General features: G+C 46.0%; 2 protein-coding genes and 1 pseudogene across 2 annotated transcripts; 2 read left to right on the forward strand and 1 right to left on the reverse strand.

Moving 5' to 3' along the window:
- Nucleotides 1-2,566: 2,566 nt before the first annotated feature.
- On the reverse strand, nt 2,567-2,965 carry LOC127754651 (uncharacterized). Its single transcript, XM_052280219.1, has one exon. It carries the CDS (start codon nt 2,963-2,965, stop codon nt 2,567-2,569), a length of 399 nt encoding a protein of 132 aa, XP_052136179.1.
- A 5,236-nt stretch (nt 2,966-8,201) lies between these two features.
- Nucleotides 8,202-11,194, forward strand: LOC127754276 (heat shock cognate 70 kDa protein-like; annotated as a pseudogene).
- A 3,858-nt stretch (nt 11,195-15,052) lies between these two features.
- On the forward strand, nt 15,053-17,034 carry LOC127754277 (heat shock cognate 70 kDa protein 1-like). Its single transcript, XM_052279755.1, has 3 exons — nt 15,053-15,370; nt 15,928-16,809; nt 16,936-17,034. Exons 1-2 carry the CDS (start codon nt 15,124-15,126, stop codon nt 16,728-16,730), a joined length of 1,050 nt encoding a protein of 349 aa, XP_052135715.1. The 5' UTR covers nt 15,053-15,123; the 3' UTR covers nt 16,731-16,809; nt 16,936-17,034.
- The last annotated feature ends 2,601 nt before the right edge of the window (nt 17,035-19,635 follow it).

Below are 19,635 nucleotides of genomic sequence, written 5' to 3' on the forward strand. Positions count from 1 at the left end.
ATGAACTAGGCAGTGAGCATAACAGTAAAAGACCTAAATCTTCATCATCAAACTGTACCTCCATCGACACTAGGTCGGCAACGATCTCCTTGAAGACCGATATGTGGTTCAACACAGAACCACTCTCCTGCAACTTGTGCGAGAACAACTTCATCTTGATATGCATCTTACTGGTTAGATCTTTAGACATGCAGATCGATTCCAGTTTGAGCCAAAGTTCTGCGGCAGTCTTTTCCTGCAACACTTCTTGCAAAATATCATTAGATAGATGAAGTTGGATTAGCGACAGAGCCTTACGATCTTTCCGCTTCTCCTCAGCGGTCCACTCAGTCGTTTTCTTCTTCCCGAAGCTTTCCAGCGCCTCATCAAGATCCGAAGTTTGCGCCAGAACAGCCCGCATCTTGACTTGCCACAGCGAGAATCTCGTCTTGTAGTCTAGCAGCGGTAGATCATACTTCATCGACGCCATCGCGAAACCCTAATCTGGGAACCAGCTCTGATACCACTTGTTATGAAACGATAGGCGAACAAACGATAAAGAACAATAGATCAATCACAAAAGACACGAGATTTAACGTGGAAAACCCTCCCAAAATAGGAGAGAAAAAACCACGGGCGCCAGCCAGCAAAATATCTTCACTATATCTGAGGTGAGGTTACGTCGCCGCACGGCGGCTTACAAGAGGTATATATATATATAGTGGAACCCTAAAAAGGGATGATGATCCGTACCGCGGGGGCTCCGCCCCCGCACCCCCGGGCGTCCCCAGGCGCACAGCCCAATGGGCCAGCTTCAGCCTTCGCTCCGCTACGGCAGAAGCTGGCCTTTATTAAGTGCAAATGAATTTGGATCACAACTCAACATTATGCTCCCTCCGTTTTAATAGATGGCGCTATCGACTTTTAGCTCGACACTTGTCCATTTGTCTTATGACAAGTTTATATAAATATCATTTATTTTGTTGTGACTTATTTTAAAATTTTAATTATGACTTATAGTTTAACATATTCATACTAAATTGTTAAATAAAACGAATGATCAAATGCTATTTCAAAAGTCAATGATGTTATCTATTAAAAACATGTTTTTAATAGTATTCCTTTTCAGTATTCTCCTTTCTTAGGTTTTTTGCTGCTGCTTGGGTATGCACCCATGATGAAATCACTGCTTTCCACCCTACAGAAGATGGATTTGAAAATAGAAGTAATCACCTGCTAAAAGCCTAAAAGTACATTTTCGATGCTGATAACCTATATATTGAACTATTGTTGTAATGGCAATTTTGCAGGAAGGAAATCATTGCGAGGCACTCATATATTCGCAAATCATCTATATCAATCGCAGGGGATTAAGATCCTCTAACTTACTTCTCTCTAACTCGTGTTTTGAGAGAGGATCATCTATCTATCACATGATTTAGCTGTTCTCTGTCTAGAACTAGAATACCTTGGATATTTTTTAACGGAGTTGGTATTGTGGAAGGAAATTGAAGCTTTTATTGAAGTTTGTTCTCAAGGAGCCGCGTTTTAATTTCATGTCAATCCACAGGTTTGTCCATTTAATTAAGAAACTAAATAAAGTGGAACTCACTTACTTCTCTCTGACTTTAAATCACTGACATGTGCACCCACTGGGTAGAGGGCCTCTTCCAGTCGCAAGTTTTGACAGCAGCAGTTAGTGTTCAGCTTAGAATATTCTCCGTCAGAAGCAAAATGAATCGAATAATCTGTTTGTTGCCAACTCTTTGTGAGGTCTCTGCACCAATTGTAACCTTCTTGTATTCTCTGACACCACTATAAATTAGAAACAAATATTATTTTCTATACTTCTTTAAAAAAAGAGAGTACTGGTAGTAACGAGTGCATCTGTCACCAGTCCACCATCCTATCACCAACTCCCTAAAGTTCTGTCCATCCTCTCTCCAAATAGCTGCATATTGTTTGAACTCTGAATGATAATAGCTACTAATTGAGTCCGCTTAAAATTTTTAGGCAAAAAATATAAAAAGACAAAAAAAACATCAAACTAATTCTGAAATTAAGCTATAATATTTGAAATATATTTTTATGTGCAATATGATGATGTGATTATTTTATAAAATTCCGTAATAATGTTTGGGCATTCTGCTGGTAGAGTTTACAAAATATAGAAGTATAAGTCAAGATTATAGTTGCTTATAATTTCTTTGATGCTGAAGCAAATCAGAACAAAATAAATAATATTTACATATTTTTTAATAAGATAAATGATCAAACATCACGTTAAAAGTGAAGTCAAAGGTATCATAGAAAACAAACGTAGGGAGTAATTTGCTTCACACAAATTTATATTTTACAAAAGAAATGGACATGTTACATAGTGGAAGACACGACTGGCTGAGTTTTTTTCCCCCAATTTTTCCAACTCACTTCTCTCGTTTTTCACGTGCACACCGTTAAAACTACTAAACCAAACGTTTTTCTTTTTGCAAATATCATATTAATATACTTTTTAAAATAAAATAGGAATTAATTAATTAATTATAAGAAAATGTGTCTGCTCCGTTTAACTTGCGCACGAGGTGAGTTACACATATTTATTAAGCAACACGACGATCGCGACCATGAAGATCAGCACGATCACCGCAGCGCACACCATGCTGCACAACCCATCTTCGTCGTCGGCGCTCCGCGCCGTCGTCCGCTGCCGCCGCCGCCGCTGCACGTTGGACAAGCCCGCATTTCCCAGCTCGACGTCGACGAACTCGCCGGTGAGCTGACGTCTTGGCGGTGGGTTCATCGTCTCAGGAGGGAGAGGCGGAGCTGATGGCGTGACCAGCTGGCGCAAGGGATCGACGTCGACGACGGTGGAGCTCACGTTTCCCAGCTCGACGTCGACGAACTCGCCGCTGAGCTGACGTTCTGGTGGGAGAGGCGGCGCCGACGGCGGCGGCACTGGTGGAGGCCCGACGACCTGGATCGACATCACCGGTAGCCGAGACGACGACGGCGGCGCGCGCGCAGCAACGACCGATGAACCAGCAGTTGAGGTCTAGCTTTGCTTACTTATTGCAGCTGTGGCTTTGGATTCAGGAGATGGCTTTCGTGTCCAACATATATATTCAGATCGACGCTCTGATTCAGAATCCGAATCGGACAACGAGAAATCTTGGACGTGACAGCCAACGGAGTCCGACATCAAGTCGAAGTCGGAGTTGGATACGCGTGTGCGAGAGACGCGATGCAGCTACAAATCGCATCCATGAACGAACGATCCATCCGCATCAACTCTCTCTTCCATCGATCTCTTCTCTGAGCCTTTCGTCGACGTTCGATCGATCGATCGATCTTGTGTTGATGGAGAAGGTGGAGGCGCGGCGGCGGGTGTACGAGTTCCTCGACACGGTCGACGGCGACCCGACGCGCGCGCGGGGGCGCGCCGTGCGCTGCTGCGAGATGGCGCTGAACCTGTACGCGGAGTACGGCGACATGGTGGAGGCGCGGGGCCTCCTCCGCGGCGGCCTGATGCAGCGCGACGCCGACTACGGCAGCATCTACCGGGGCTGGATCGCCATGGAGGCCGACCACGCCGGCAACGTCGACTTCGCCAGGGCGCTCTTCAGCGAGTGGCGCGCGCTGTGCGGTGACCAGGACGGCGGCTTCTGGTGCCGCTACATCGCGTTCGAGGCGCGCCACGGCGGCGCCCGCCGCGCGCGCGACGTGGCCGAGGCGGCCGTGGCGGCGTGCCCGCGCGAGCCCGCGGTGCACGCCAAGTGCGCCAGGCTGGAGCTCCTGCTCGGCCACGAGGACCGCGCGTCCGCCGTGCTCGCCCGCGCCCTCGCCGCCTTCGACTCGGACGCCGCCGCGCAGGAGTGGCTGGTGGACCAGGTGCGCGTCTACCGCGACGCGCTGCGGCGGCGCACCCTCGCCGGCCGCCTCCTCTCGTGCTGCCGCGCCGTCATGCCGTCTCGTCGTCCGCATGGTGGTTACGAGAAGCTCCATTCTGTGTGATGCTCTAGATGACAAGCTAGTCGACGAATCAGCTCTGTATTTTGCATTTTATTATGAAATCGGTTTCTTGGATGGAATTCTCTGTACTGTATGATTAAATTTTGGCAAAAGAGAGGAACACCTCGTTCGACAGTCTCGTTACCGTTATTTTAGTCTCATCTTGCCGTCTTATATTGTCTTTCGCAACAGTGTGAAATATACGTATAATTGTATAAAATTAAATATTAGTCTAACTCCAACATAATCTAGCAATGACAATATATTGTGGAAGATGCATAAATGTTGGACGCATTTTTTCTGGCGAGAGAAAACTGTTGTTCATTTATTCAACTCCTCTCTTGCACACTTTTATGGCTATACAGAAGAATCACACCAGCCAGATCCTGTAAATAACATGGGAGAACATTAACAGGGAGTCTTGAACTGATAATCTGGGCCGTGTATTACAGACAGGTGGCAGAGGCAGAGGCAGACAGCCAGCCACACCATCGGAAAAAAAAAAAAGTGATTTACCTTCTCAGACAGTTACAGAGACAGCTCTAGCTAGTTAAATAATGCTATAACGACTAAATTATAAATGAGAACAAAATAGCTAGGATCCTTCTTAAACAATTATAGCTAGAGATTTAAAACCCTTATCGAAACGCATTTGAAAGCATAATCTCCGGTATTCATGCTCCGAGGAATTAAGGAGAAACATAACATGCAGCTTGCAGGCGACTTGCTTTTTTTTTTTTGTGCAAATACTCTAAAGACCTGTGTATCTTCAGGCGACCTGCATACAATGTGTAGCAAACTATACCATTGATGTTCTTCCCTCCAAAATCGTCATAGTCCAGACAAAGCAGGCTGCCTCCATCATCTCGCAGCATTATTTCCACCTATTCAGAGTAGAAGTAGCAGTTGCCACAAAATTTACAGTAGTACTCCCGGAGGCAACTTTAAAAGGGGCTAGCTAAGTTGAATATTATTCAGGCTTCAGATTTTACTTGAGGCAAGAGTATTTCACCGATGGCAAGTTAATCCTCCAAGAGATGATTTCACCAACGGCAAGAGTACGTCTGGCCCATTTTTACTCTGCACTGTCCTGTACTGTTCTCTAACAGGAATATTCAGCAACTCTATACCATGAATCCAAGATATTCCAAATTCAGGAAATCATATTGCCCCCGCCCCCCCCCACAAAAAAAAAAAACTTACACATAAACCAACTCCAAGCTCAGTACCAGTACCAATATTCATACCGAGTCTCATATAGTACCCCTGAAACTAGCCATTTTAAGAATAGTTGTCGGCGAGGCAACACACATTGTTGGTGTAGTATCAACAAACCTAGCCATTTTGACATTACAAAAATTTGGTATAACAACAAACCGAACACAATCTTACTATCCACCCAAATTTTCACAATTCTAGATGTTTTTTACTCTTCAAAATTCTACTAAAATTTGACAAGGCTCTAAACTAAACATATCTAGCACTACCAAAATTTGGTAATTTCAAAGTACACTAGTTTTTTTGCATTGCTAAGTATTATTAGGGTTGAAAGTAGCCACAAAATGAAAAGGCTTTTATATTAGACTTTTCATATGCTTCAGTCGTTCCATTTATGCCAGTTAGGAAAAAAATGGGTTAATTAGATACGTGCCATTAAAAATTTGCTACTTTTAAAATATACCATTACTATTTACGTTTTATAATGATACCATTACTACTTGTTTATAATTTCAGTTGTGTCACTACTAATATAATCTCATTTTACATATATTGGATGAAAATACCCTCATCTTCTACCTCTCTTCCCTCTTCTACCCCTTTCTCTCACCTGAATCTTGTTGCCGCCGGTGACGCTTCTCCAAAGTTGTCGAAGTGGTGCGGCAGCCGGAGGTCGTGGATCCTCTCCACACACCTCGCTGGAGGTCGTAATTGGGATTCGTTAGGTAGAAGACTAGGGTATTTTGGTCTAATACATGCAAAATACGTATTTTGTTGGTACCACTGAGATTATAAACAAGTAGCAAGGGTATCATTACAAATACGTAAATACATAAATAGTAATGATATATTTTAAAACTGATAATTTTTAGCACATATCTAATTAACCCTATTATCTATGGGTCCCACTTAAGATGTGTATGTAAATTATACATTGCCCTTGCCCTTACACCCTGGATTTACGGGTGCAGTTGTAACTAGGACTGCACCTTAGGACTGCATGCATTTTTATCCATTCAATTTTATGATCAATGGTCCAGATCAATTGCTATAGTGTTCACTGTACAGTATCCTAAATAATATTTTATGGTACAGTACTTTTGCTATAGTAGATAAACCAATTCTTACCGTCAGATTTAGATACAAAGTAGCAGCAGTCTGCAGTTCATACTACTACTGCAGCTGATCCGGATCCCTGGTTCCCCGTAGTGGTCTTCCGCGGTGGACGCGATGGGACGCAACACTGCTCACCGTAACACCGAGTTGTAGCTTTGGGTCGGAGTAGACGCGAGGCTGAAAAAAAGCATGAGTTGCTCGTACTGGCCTTGGGGCTATCTATGCTTTGGAGAGATTCATGTGTTGAGCTTCACGTGGAGATGTCAGTCAACCATCGAATGCTAGCTGCTCCCCCAGAGTAGTTCATACAGAGTATGGGACATCGAAAAGGAGACGTGTGTGTGTGCAGGGGCGGATCGAGGAACAATTGGAGGGGCTCAATTATACTGATTCTTCAACCTCCAACCATTTAGAAACCTTTAGTTTATTATTTATGGTGAAAAAACTAAAGGAGGTGCTCCCGGGGATATCCATGGATCTTGTAGGTGTAGGGGGGACTCGAGTCCCCCTGCACCCACATTGGATCTGCCCCTGTGTGTGTGGTTCTCAATCTGGCAGGGTTGGGGTGTTTGAATTTAGGGACTAAATATTAGATGTTTGGGTATTAATTTGAAGTATTAAACATATACTCCTTGCAAAACTAATTGTACTAATAAGAGCTAATCCGCGGGGCATAATTAATCCATAATTAGCCTATATGATGCTAGTTATAGATTAATTAGGCTCAATAGATTCATCTCGCAAATTAGTCCAAGGTTATGGTATGTGTTTTGTCATTAGTCTACATTAAATACTTCTAATCAGCGTCTAAACATTCGATGTGACAGAGACTAAAACTTTTTAGCCCATCCAAACAAGACCAGCATAATTGCGCCATGATTTGATAATGTGGTGCTATATTAAACATTTTCTAATGACTGATTAATTAAATTTAATAAATTCGTCTCGCAATTTACTAGCGGAATCTACAATTTATTTTGTTATTAAACTATGTTTAATACTTTAAATGTGTGTCCATATATCATATGTGACGAGCAAACCCAAATATTGTGAGCCTTCCGCCCTATGTAGGCTGTGTTTAGTTCCACGCCAAAATTAGAAGTTTGAAGAAATTGGAATGATGTGACGGAAAAGTTAGAAGTTTGTGTGAAGAAAAGTTTGATGTGAGGGAAAAGTTGGAAGTTTGAAGAAAAAAGTTGGTAACTAAACAAAGCCGTAGTTCCCAAAAACTTTTCGCAAAACCATCACATCGAATTTTTATACACATGTATGGAGCATTAAATATAGATAAAAATAAAATCTAATTGTACAGTTTGCATGTAAATCGCGCGATGAATCTTTTAAGCCTAAATGGTCCATAATTAGCCATAGTGCTACAGTAACCCATATATACTAATGACGGCTTAATTAGGCTTAAAAGATTCATCTCGCGGTTTTCAGGCGAGTTATGAAATTAGTAGGTTTTTTTATTCATGTCCAAAAAACTATTTCCAACATCCAGTCAAACATTCGATGTGACACAAAAAAAATTCATTTCACCGACTGCCTTCGGCTGTGTTTAGTTCGGCCCAAAGTTTAGATTTTGGTTAAAATTAGAGATGCTGTAACTGAAAAATTGTGTGTGTATGAAAGATTTGATGTGATGAAAAGTTGGAAGTTTGAAAAAAAAAAATTTGGAACTTCGTTGAGCCGTGAAAAGGGGACGCAGGCACGCAGCTCCTCTGACAAGGGACGTGGAGCCTGACAGGTGGGGCCTACATCATGGGCTATGGCCCACGTCCCTCGGAAAGGAGCCTCATCCGTGAAGAGGACGGTTCGTTCCTCCTTCCATTTGACCTAAACCCCAAACGCCCTCTGATTGCGGTGCGGAGGGACATCAGATGGCGGCCTCCAACACCACCAAGAAGGGCGGCGACGGCGGCGGCGGCGGCCCGGCGATCGGCATCGACCTCGGGACGACCTACTCGTGCGTGGCGGTGAGGCGGCGCTACCGCAGCGAGGCCATCACCAACGACCAGGGCAACCGCATCACCCCCTCCTGCGTCGCCTTCACCGCCGCCGACCGGTTCGTCGGCGACGCCGCCGAGAATCAGGCCGCGCTCAACCCCACCAACACCATCTTCGGTCAGAAAAACATTCACTCCTTTATACTGCTATGCTAGCTTCTTGTTATTGTTCTTCCATCTTCCAAGAACTAGCACGAACTAGTACTGCTATGTGCAGGGCCTCTGAATTTCTCTCGCTGCCTGTTCATGCTTCTGCGGTTTTTTTTTTACCTTTTGTTAATGGAATGCTCCGGCCAAGAAAAACCTTCCTTTTAAACTAAGTTTGTGTTTGGTTTGGTGGATGAGGTTGGATGTGAGATGCCCGTGCAGATGTTTCATATGTTCGATTAATTTGTGGGCTTGCAAAAGATATGGCGGCCGAAAAAGAATTACTACCTGAATATACCAGATGAATGGATCTGGCTGATTTTTTTTCCAAATTATTAGTATTGCTTATATTGTACACACATCTACTCGATCACTTCAAAACCAGGCCTATTTTGATTTCGGTCATTTCGGTTCTTCCAAAATTCCTGAAATTTCGGTCTTTTCGGCACTTCTTGGTCAGAAATTTTAAAAGAGGGTGTGTTTAGTTCACGCCGAAATTGAAAGTTTGGTTAAAATTGAAATGATGTGATGGAAAAGTTGAAAGTTTGTGTGTGTACAAAAGTTTTGATTTGATGGAAAAATTGAAAGTTTGAAGAAAAAATTGGGATATAAACTCCGCCAGAGTTTAACTGAACTTGACTAATTGACCAAAAATAGCTCCTATCTTGTCTATACTATAAACATTATAAATTACTGGAACTAGGCTATTTATGTTTCACTCAATTGCTTAACATGACTTAAATTATTGATTTATGTTTCACCCAAATTCTTAACATGACTTGAATTATTGCAGAAGTGAAGCGACTGATTGGCCGCCGGTTCAGCGATAAATCTGTACAAGAGGACATCAAGCTTTGGCCATTCAAAGTCATTGCTGGCCGTGACGACCGGCCGACGATCGTGGTCCGCCATGAGGGCAAGGAGAAGCAGTTCGTCCCCGAGGAGATCTCCGCCATGGTGCTCTCCAAGCTGAGGGACGCCGCCGTGGCCTACCTCGGCGAGCCGGTCACGGACGCCGTCATCACCGTCCCCGTCTACTTCAACAACGCCCAGCGCGAGGCCACCCTCGACGCCGCCACCATCGCTGGCCTCAACGTCATGCGCATCATCAACGAGCCCTCCGCCGCCTCCCTCGCCTATGGCCTCGACAAGATGCCGCCGGCCAGCGGCGGTGCAGGGAGGATGGTGCTCATCTTTGATCTTGGTGGCGGCACCCTCGACGTCTCCCTCCTTAACATTGGTCGTCCGGGCAACAACAACAGCAGCGACAGCGGCAGCTTCGAGTTCGAGGTGAAGGCCGTCGCCGGCGACACTCACCTCGGCGGCGCGACTTCGACAACGCGATGGTGAAGCACTGCATCAACGAGTTCATCCGGAAGCACGGCGTGGCAACAGAAGGCATCTGGAGCAACCAGAAGGCGATCAGGAGGCTGAGGACCGCGTGCGAGAGAGCCAAGAGGATGCTGTCTTTCACGACGCATGCCAGCATCGAGGTCGACTCGCTCCACGACGGCATCGACTTCTGCGGCAAGATGAGCCGGTCCCGGTTCGAGGAGCTCAACAAGGAGCTCTTCGGCAGGTGCGTCAAGGCCGTGGAGAAGTGCCTCGAGGACGCCAAGCTGCAGAACATGATCCACGACTTCTTCGACGAGAAGAAGCTCCGCAGGAACGTCAACCCCGACGAGGCCGTCGCGTACGGCGCCGCCATCCAGGCCTCCGTCCTCAACGGCGACGCCGACGAAGCCGACGACAAGAAGCAGGTGATGATCCTGCGCGACATCACGCCCCTCTCGCTGGGGATCGAGGTCGGTCTCGATCACACGATGAGCGTCGTGATCCCAAGGAACACCTTCATCCCGACCAAGAATGTGCGGCGCTACACCACCATATTCGACAATCAGACCGTCGCGTGCATCAATGTGTTCGAAGGCGAGAGCGCGAGCACCCTCGACAACAACCTGCTCGGCAAGTTCGTGCTTCCGGCATCCTCCCGGCGCCCAGGGGAGTGCCCCAGATCGACGTCACGTTCGAATTCGACGCCAGTGGCGTCCTGCACGTGTCCGCGGAGGACATGGGCACCGGGCGGAGGAACTGCATCACCATCACCAACCACAGCGGCCGGCTGAAGGAGGAGGAGGTCGAGCGCATGGCGCGGGAGGCCAGGAGCTACAACAGGGCCAGATCATCTATACGGTAAGTAAATCATACTACCTCCATATATTTTAATGTATGACATCGTTGACTTTTTATCTAACGTTTGTCTATTCGTCTTATTCAAAAATTTTATCTAATTATTATTTATTTTAATGTGACTTGATTCATCATCAAATATTCTTTAAGCATGACATAAATATATTCATATTTGCATAAAAAATTTAAATAAAACAAATGGTCAAACGTTGGTCAAAAAGTCAACGGCGTCATACATTAAAATACGGAGGGAGTACAATATTATCTTGGTTTGGTTTTAATTTAAGCAAATCATGCTAGTGCTGTCTGTGACTTTTTGGTTTGGTATGAACTACTATGCAGGATAACTTCTGGGAACCTGGTGATCTTGGAATGATGTTCTGCACCTGCTTGCTGGATGTCTTACATCTGCCCATCGAACTGATTTCAATGACGGGGAAAGTTTGTGCTACTAATTTTTTTTGCTAAAATTAATCTTGGTCTAGTGACTACTTATCTAAATGAGCTAATGCGCGCCGAAGATGATGACATACTGACATGTGTTTGATGGAGCCATAATTAATCTTAAGTTGCATTTGGCGTTTGTAGATTGTAGTCGTAGCAGAAATAGCCAGGAACTGGCATGTACCAAATACTACCTCCTTCCCTAAATGTTTGACGCATATTACCTCCTTCCCTAAATGTTTGACGCCGTTGACTTTTTTAAACATGTTTGACCGTTCGTCTTATTCAAAAACTTTTGTGAAATATGTAAAACTATATGTATACATAAAAGTATATTTAACAATGAATTAAATGGTAGGAAAAGAATTAATAATTGCTTAAATTTTTTGAATAAGACGAACGGTCAAACATATTTTAAAAAGTCAACGGTGTCAAACATTTAGGGATGGAGGGAGTATATAGGCAGCTTCGCTGGTCCGGTAGGTGCAGTGCACCGGTGATGCAGAACATTGGCAAGATTGAGGGCGCAGCAACTGAATACCGACGATGAGACGATGAAACTCACCAACGCTATTTCTTAGGATTGGTAGAGTTAGTGTTTCGAGGAGTGGAGGAAATATGTGTGTTTCTCAACCCACACAAGCCATGTTTCGTTTCTCCCCTCGCCTCATGTTCTCCATTTCCGTCTTTTCTTCACAAGAGAAGACAAGCCTAGGATACGGTACCATTTCTCACCTCGACTCATGTTCTCCATTTCCGTCTTTACAAGCCTAGGAACATCTCCGTCTTCACAATCCTAGGTACCATTTCTCACCTCGCCTCATGCTCTCCATTTCCATCTTCACAAGCCTTGGAACATCTCCGTCTTCACAAGCCTAGGATACGGTACCATTTTTCACCTCGCCTCATGTTCTCCATCCTCATATTCTCCATCTCCGGTAGCTCACTTCATTGGGTTTGTCTTCACAAGCTTAGGATGCAGTGCCATTTTCCACCTCGCCTCATGTTCTCCATCTCCTGTAGCTCACTTCATTGGGTTTGTCGTTGCCATCTGCACCTCCTAACCCGATGGCCTCATTTGCCCCCACCGCTAACCCTACTCATCCTCGGCCTACATCCTGACAGCACCTACGGTGCCCCCACTACCTTGCCACCCACCCATCGCTGTTGGTTGACCGACACCCACGGTCATCTCTCTAGCCCTAGGGACACCCTCCTCTTCCACCTCCCAAGCCCCTCTCCTATCTTGAAACCCTAAATTCTAACCTCTTCATGTGATGCTAACGATGGAGAAGAGGACTTCCCTGTTGCCAAAGAAGAGGACCTAGCCATTGTTGCAGCCAACATCAGGAAGGTCACCGTCACCGGTGTTTTCATCCGCACTTTCTTCCTCCTTATGCAAAACTAGGATGGTAGGTTGAAGGTTCACCTAAAACCTAGCAATAACCTGTTCAAATTGTTCACGCTAATATGCAAACATATAAGTCATGTTTAAAAATCATGTAATTATAAAATAAGTCAGAATGAAATAAATAGTAATTAGATAATCTTTTAATAATATGAATGGTTAAACATAGGTTCAAAAGTCAACGGTGTCATATATGAAGAAACAAAAGAGAGCATTAGATCTTCACCGTTGTAATTTGGTTCCATCATGATCTATCAATCAAAATACTTTTTTTTTTCGCTATCAACATGGTGGAGTAATTTCTACTTGGCCTCTTTACAATACTCTTTTTTTAAAACATTGTACAAACACAAGCTCATCCCGATAAACGTGCACGCACACTACCCCTATAAACATCTCCATAAGACATTTGCACTCGAATTCATTGTATTTATAAATTTTATTAATTTATACGTGAACTCACAGATTAACCACAATGGGTTTATACGTTTTCTTTTTATCCGATTAAATGAAATTTCAAAGCCGGTAGAGTTCTCTATTAATAGACTGCTGAAATAATCTAATAAATAGAAAATTCATGAACAAGCTACGGAAATACTCCCTCCGTTTCTAAATATTTGACACTGTTGACTTTTTTAAATATGTTTGACCGTTCGTCTTATTAAAAAAATTAAGTAATTAATAATTCTTTTTCCTATCATTTGATTCATTGTTAAATATACTTATATGTATACATATAGTTTACATATTTTACAAAAGTTTTTGAATAAGACGAACGGTCAAACATGTACTAAAAAGTCAACGGTGTCAAATATTTAGAAACAAAGGGAGTATATATTACTCCCTCCGTTTTACAATGTAAAACTTTCTAGCATTGCACATATACATATATATATTAATGAATCTAAACACTATCGGTGATATGGACCCGGGGGTATCATGTTTAGAGCGAGTAGGTCGCCCCCAAACCCATGTGGCATCCCCTGAGGAGGGTGACGCCCGGGTGGAGCAGTGACCGCCCCCTCCCAGCTTAGGGTACGGAGGCTGCGCCCAGACCCACGTGGCCCTCTCCCGAGGGGAGTCAGGCCCGAGGTAGGGCGGGGGCCACTCCCTGGCCGAGACTCGACGGAGGAGGCTGCCCCCCGATGCCACGTGGCCCTCCCCCGAGGGGAGTCAGGCCCAAGGTGGGGTGGCGGCCACTCCTTCCCAAAGACTAGTCGAAGGAGGCTGCCCCCCGATGCCACGTGGCCCTCCCCCGAGGGGAGTCAGGCCCAAGGTGGGGTGGCGGCCACTCCTTCCCAAAGACTAGTCGGAGGAGGCTGCCCCCCGATGCCACGTGGCCCTCCCGAGAAGGGAGTCAGGCCCAAGGTGGGGCGGCGGCCACTCCCTGGCTGAGACTAGAGGGAGAAGGCTGCCTCAGGCGCCACGTGGCCCTCCCCCGAGGGGGGATCGGGCCCGAGGTCAGGCGGCGGTCGCCCCCTCCCGTGACTAGGGGTCGGGCTCCCCCGACCCCCTCTCTAGGTCACCATGTACGTGGGTTAAGTGTCCGCCTCCAGGTGCCCACCTACCCGCATTTATGGCGGCCCGAGTAGTCGCGCCATGCCGCATTTAATGTGGTGTGCAATGCACTCAACCGGTCTGTGACCGGTTGAATGACCGATGGGACTGGGGTAGTGCGCCTGTGCGCTGCTCGTGTGTCAGGCGACGTGCAGCCTGACATGTCCCATCAAATAATGATGGTGAGAGGTTCTCATCCTCTTATCCCAGCCGGAGTCGGTCCTCCCGCTCTGGTCAAAGCAAGGCTCCCGTTTCCCGGTGTAATAGGAGCCCAGAAGTCCTCACCCATTAAATGGTGACTGACAAGGGCACCCCCCCTTTTCAGGTGGCAAGATTTGACAGGCCTCATCATCAAGATGACGTCTGCTTGCTTCCCAAGTCAAGAGACAAGACATGCATTTAATGAAAAGATTGTAATCCTTCTCCACCGGAGCTAGGTTAGGTTGTTGGGCCCATGTGGTAACCCCTTGAGGTATAAAAGGAGGTCCAGGCCTAGTAGTGGGGGGGGGGGGGGGGACTCCCAAGCGAACTGGCGCTTGAGTTTCGCAACCCCAAGCACTGGTGTTCTACACTCAATCAATCAAGCACAGGAGTAGGGTATTACGCTTCTCAGTGGCCCGAACCTGTATAAACCCTTTTTGTATCATCGTCTTTGGGGATGGAACCCCCTGAAGGTCACACAGCTTCGTTCACCAAACCCTCGAATCTCACCCGCTGCCCCCGGCCGAACTCACAATGAGGGGCCTCATGGTCCTCTGATGGAGGAGTTTATTCTCCGACAAACACATACATATGTCTAGATTCATTAGCATCTAAATAAATGTGGGCAATGTTAGAAAGTCTTACGTTGTGAAACGGAGGAAGTAATTGATTGATTTCTGAACTTCATTGAGCCGTGGAAAGGGGGCGCAGCTCCTATGAGGCTCTGACAAGGGACGTGGAGACCTGTCCCTGACAGGTGGCCCTACATCATGGACTATGGTCCTTCAAGAGGACGGTTCGTTCCTCGTTCCATTTGACCCAAACGCCTCTGATTGCGGAGATCAGACGATGGCGGCCTCCAGCACTACCAAGAAGGGCGGCGACGGCGACGGCGGCGGAGGCCCGGCGATCGGCATCGACCTCGGGACGACCTACTCGTGCGTGGCGGTGAGGCGGCACAACCGCAGCGAGGTCATCACCAACGACCAGGGCAACCGCATCACCCCCTCCTGCGTCGCCTTCACCGCCGCCGACAGGTTCGTCGGCGACGCCGCCGACAATCAGGCCGCACTTAACCCCACCAACACCATCTTCGGTCAGAAAAACACTCACTCCTTTATATCCACTATGCTAGCTTCTTGTTATTGTTCTTCGATCTTACAAGAACTAGCAGGAACTTGTACTGCTATGTGTAATGTGCAGGGCCTCTGAATTACTCTTGCTGCCTGTTCATACTTCTTCGTGTGATTTTTTTTCCGGTTAATGGTGTTCATATTTCCTGTTCATATATACTCCGGCCAAGAAAACCCTTCCCTTTAAATTTAGGGGTGTATTTGGTTTGTTGGACTTGGATGTGAGATGTCCCTTCAGATTTTTGACATGTTCGATTAATTTGTGAACGAGCAAGGGATATGACGGCCAAATAAAAATATATATTGCCTCAATATACTTGATGAGTGGATCTGGCTGATTTGGTTACCACATTATCTGCTCCACTTCACATCTATCTAGGGGATTTGTGTATACAAAGTACTTCATTTTCATATATGCAACTACATTTGTAGCATACTACAAATATTATACTTAAATTATTACTGGAACTAGGCTATTTTTGTTTCACCCAATTGCTTGCATGACTTAAAATTATTGCAGAAGCGAAGCGACTGATTGGCCGCCGGTTCAGCGACAAATCTGTACAAGAGGACATCAAGCTTTGGCCTTTCAAAGTCGTCGCTGGCCCTGACGACAGGCCGACGATCGTGGTCCAGCATGAGGGCAAGGAGATGCAGTTTGTGCCCGAGGAGATCAACGCCATGGTGCTCTCCAAGCCGAGGGACGCCGCCGTGGCCTACCTCGGCGAGCCCGTCACGGACGCCGTCATCACCGTCCCCGTCTACTTCAACAACGCCCAGCGCGAGGCCACCCTCGACGCCGCCGCCATCGCCGGCCTCAACGTCATGCGCATCATCAACGAGCCCTCCGCCGCCGCCATCGCCTACGGCCTCGACAAGATGCCGCCGCCGCCGGCCAGCGGCGGCGGTGCAGCTGGGAGGACGGTGCTCATCTTTGATCTCGGTGGCGGCACCCTCGACGTCTCCCTCCTTAACATTGGTCGTCCGGGCAACAACAGCAACAGCGGCGATAATGGCAGCAGCTTCGAGTTCGAGGTGAAGGCCGTCGCCGGCGACACTCACCTCGGCGGCGCCGACTTCGACAACGCGATGGTGAAGCACTACATCAACGAGTTCATCCGGAAGCACGACGTGGCTGAAGAAAGCATCAGGAGCAACCAGAAGGCGATCCGGAGGCTGAGGTCGGCGTGCGAGAGAGCCAAGAGGTTGAGGTCGACGTCACGTTCGAGTTCGACACCAATGGCGTCCTGCACGTGTCCGCGGAGGACATGGACACGGGGAGGAAGAACAGCATCACCATCACCAACCACAGTGGGCGGCTGAAGAAGGAGGACGTCGAGCGCATGTCGCGGGAGGCCAGGAGCTACAACCGTAAGCGCAAGCGCACCAGATCATCCCTCCAGTAAGTATAGTAAAAAATCATGTCATATGTACCGTCTTGGTTTAATTTTTGTTTTATGCTTTGTGATAATTCTGTCACGGTAACTTTTGGTTTGGCATGTATGTACGTATGCATGTATTTCTGCAGGATAAATTCTGGGAACCTGGTGATCTTGGAGTAATCTTCTGCACCCTGCTAGCTGGATGTCTTTGCATCTGGCAATCGAACTAATTAATTAATTCAAGTGTTGGGGAACAATTTGTGTTACTGTAGTAATTTTTTTTTGCTAAACTTAATCTTGTTCTATATACATGATTACCTAATTCAGATTATGTGGAAGATGATGTTATACTGATGTGTGTTAATTTGATGGAGCCGTAAGAGCCGCTTTAGTTGCAATTGGCATTGTAGTTGTAGATGCTGCAGTTGCAGCAACAGCCTGCAACCGGCATTGAACTATTTTGGAGCCCGGCGGTAGCACAACATTCAATGCGAAAAAGATTAAGGCACTATTCAGATTGTAGCCAAAATAAACCTTACCAAATTTTAGAAAAATAACAATATTGCTAAAATTTTTACAGAATTTTTCATGTATGTACTAAATTTAGCAACAAACTAAACGTAGACATTTTTTTTACAACTTTACGCAAAAAATGGTTTTTTTACAACTTTACGCAAAAAATGGTATGGTTGAAAATTACATAAAACACGATTTGCGGGCCCCACAATCAACCCATCTGATATGCTACGGTTTCTCTTCCAACCTTCCCCCTGCACCATGAGCTGCGTTCCTCTCCTCCACCAAACCGACTCTGCACAAGACACGCAAAAACACCGCCAAGATCAAGATCAACGCATGTCGTCCCCTCAATATCCATTCATCTCGAGCTCCTCCGGTGGTGCTCGCGAAAATGCCGTCAAGCCGGTGCTGATCTTGCTTTAAGTAAATCATACAATATTGTCTTGTTTTAATTTAAGCAAATCATACTAGTGCTGTCGTGTGACTTTTGGTTTGGCATGTACTACTATCACTATGTATGTACAGTACTTGGAAAAACATTTTTACATGTGGCCATCACCTCCACCTGCATCCAAAGGCAGCTAAATCTACCTGCCTGCAAAAATATTTTCAGCATAAAAATTTTTTTGCGGCCCCTAGCTGTCACGCCCAGAAATTTAGCCCAAATTTCCAGACTATTTTGTGTATTAAATTCCTGTTCAGGACCAGCCAGGGTACACAAAACGACAAGTAATACACAGTTCCAAACATAAATAAAGCGTAACATACTTACAGAAGAGACACTTAGTCCTCACACCGAAACAAAAGCAGAAGCAGCAAAAAAGGCGATCCTAGCGGGGCTTCAGCTCCACTCCACAGGCAAAACTCAACTGGGGTCTGAGCCTTGGTCTTCCAACTTCGTCTTCAGCTCAGAAATACTACACTTCTGAAAAGGGGAAATAATAGCAAGGCTGAGTACAACCACCGTACTCAGCAAGCCACACCAACGATGCAGACGTGCAAGGGGATACAAGGACGGTTTGTGGCTATTTGCATAAATGCGGTTGTAAATCATTTTATTGAGCAAAACAGTAAAACAGTTGAGTAATTAAGGTAATATTAAATCTCCACTGATCAACGCTACACCACGTTGAACAGGCCCAACCAACCCACCTAAACTACAGTGTATTGAGTCGATTTATTAGGGGTGAGACTAATCACGGTGAATCTAGTCGATCGCCCATAACCGCGGGCACGGCTATTCGAATAGTTTTACTCTGGCTAGAGGTGTACAACTGTACCCACAAGACACAACCCACCGACATGTCACCGCGTCATCATGTGCCCATGATGCACACGTCACCATGTCGAGTGATTGTGACGAGACCCTTCGCATAACCCTCCCCTAACCATCCACACCACGCTAAGGTTTCACCCCCACCCCTCAAAAGGCAGTGGGCAGTCCCCTCTTGCGCCGCGTGAATCCGGCAGCTGGACAACCGGCCACCCCGGCCGACCCAACTCCATCATGCCCACCCTCGCCACCGGTGCCTAGGAAAGGGTCGAGCTATACTTCAGATCAAGCAGTTACCCACTCCCGCTTGTGGTAAGCACTGTAAGTCTTCCAGGGTTTCCCGTGAACCGGTCCTTAATTGCCATGGGTGCGACTCACAAAACCATGCACCCACAGCCCACCATTCAGTCGCATTTTAGTTGGATAATTACGACCATGAAACATGGCCAGATGTCTCGAGCACGCAGCTCAACAAGATACTAGAATGTCTAATACTGCAATTATCCCATCGACTGAGCTAGTGGTAATTAAGCATGGCTAAGCATATAGTTCTAGCTAGGTCACATAAGTAACATGAGCTAGTCGATTTATCACCCAAGGTTGACAAAGGACAGATATCAAGTAAACATGGCACAAGCGAGCAGATAGGTAAACCCCTGATCCCATGTAATTAGCAAAACATGCATATTTATTTGCAAACGGTAAAACATTTGTAAATTGGGATCAACATGCTCAAGGGGAATGTGTGACTTGCCTTGCTTCTTCACTTGGATTTTCTGAACTCTTTTCCTCGCGACCGCGATCTTCCGAAACGACGGATTCTACCGCTGGCACGCAAAACGAGAAAAAACCCTAATAAAACCAAGGAAACAGTACATAAAAAGTAAACAAACATGTAGAGCTCAATTTTAGATGAATTTTGCAATTTGAATGGCCCAATTCGGAGTTCGAATGAATTAAATACGAATTTTAGAAGTTTTGAGCCATTTAAATGGATTTCTATAATTATTAATGATTTATTGCGCAATTATCAATTATTTTCTCAAAGGAAAAA

This window comes from Oryza glaberrima, chromosome 11 (assembly GCF_000147395.1).
Source record: "Oryza glaberrima chromosome 11, OglaRS2, whole genome shotgun sequence".
NCBI lineage: Eukaryota > Viridiplantae > Streptophyta > Magnoliopsida > Poales > Poaceae > Oryza > Oryza glaberrima.

Bases quoted from the DNA above. Each gene is read 5' to 3' on its own strand.
- LOC127754651 (XM_052280219.1), bottom strand. From the start codon at position 2,965: ATGTCGATCCAGGTCGTCGGGCCTCCACCAGTGCCGCCGCCGTCGGCG.
- LOC127754277 (XM_052279755.1), top strand. From the start codon at position 15,124: ATGGCGGCCTCCAGCACTACCAAGAAGGGCGGCGACGGCGACGGCGGC. The intron at 15,371-15,927 runs GTCAGAAAAACA...AAATTATTGCAG, and splicing joins CCCCACCAACACCATCTTCG to AAGCGAAGCGACTGATTGGC.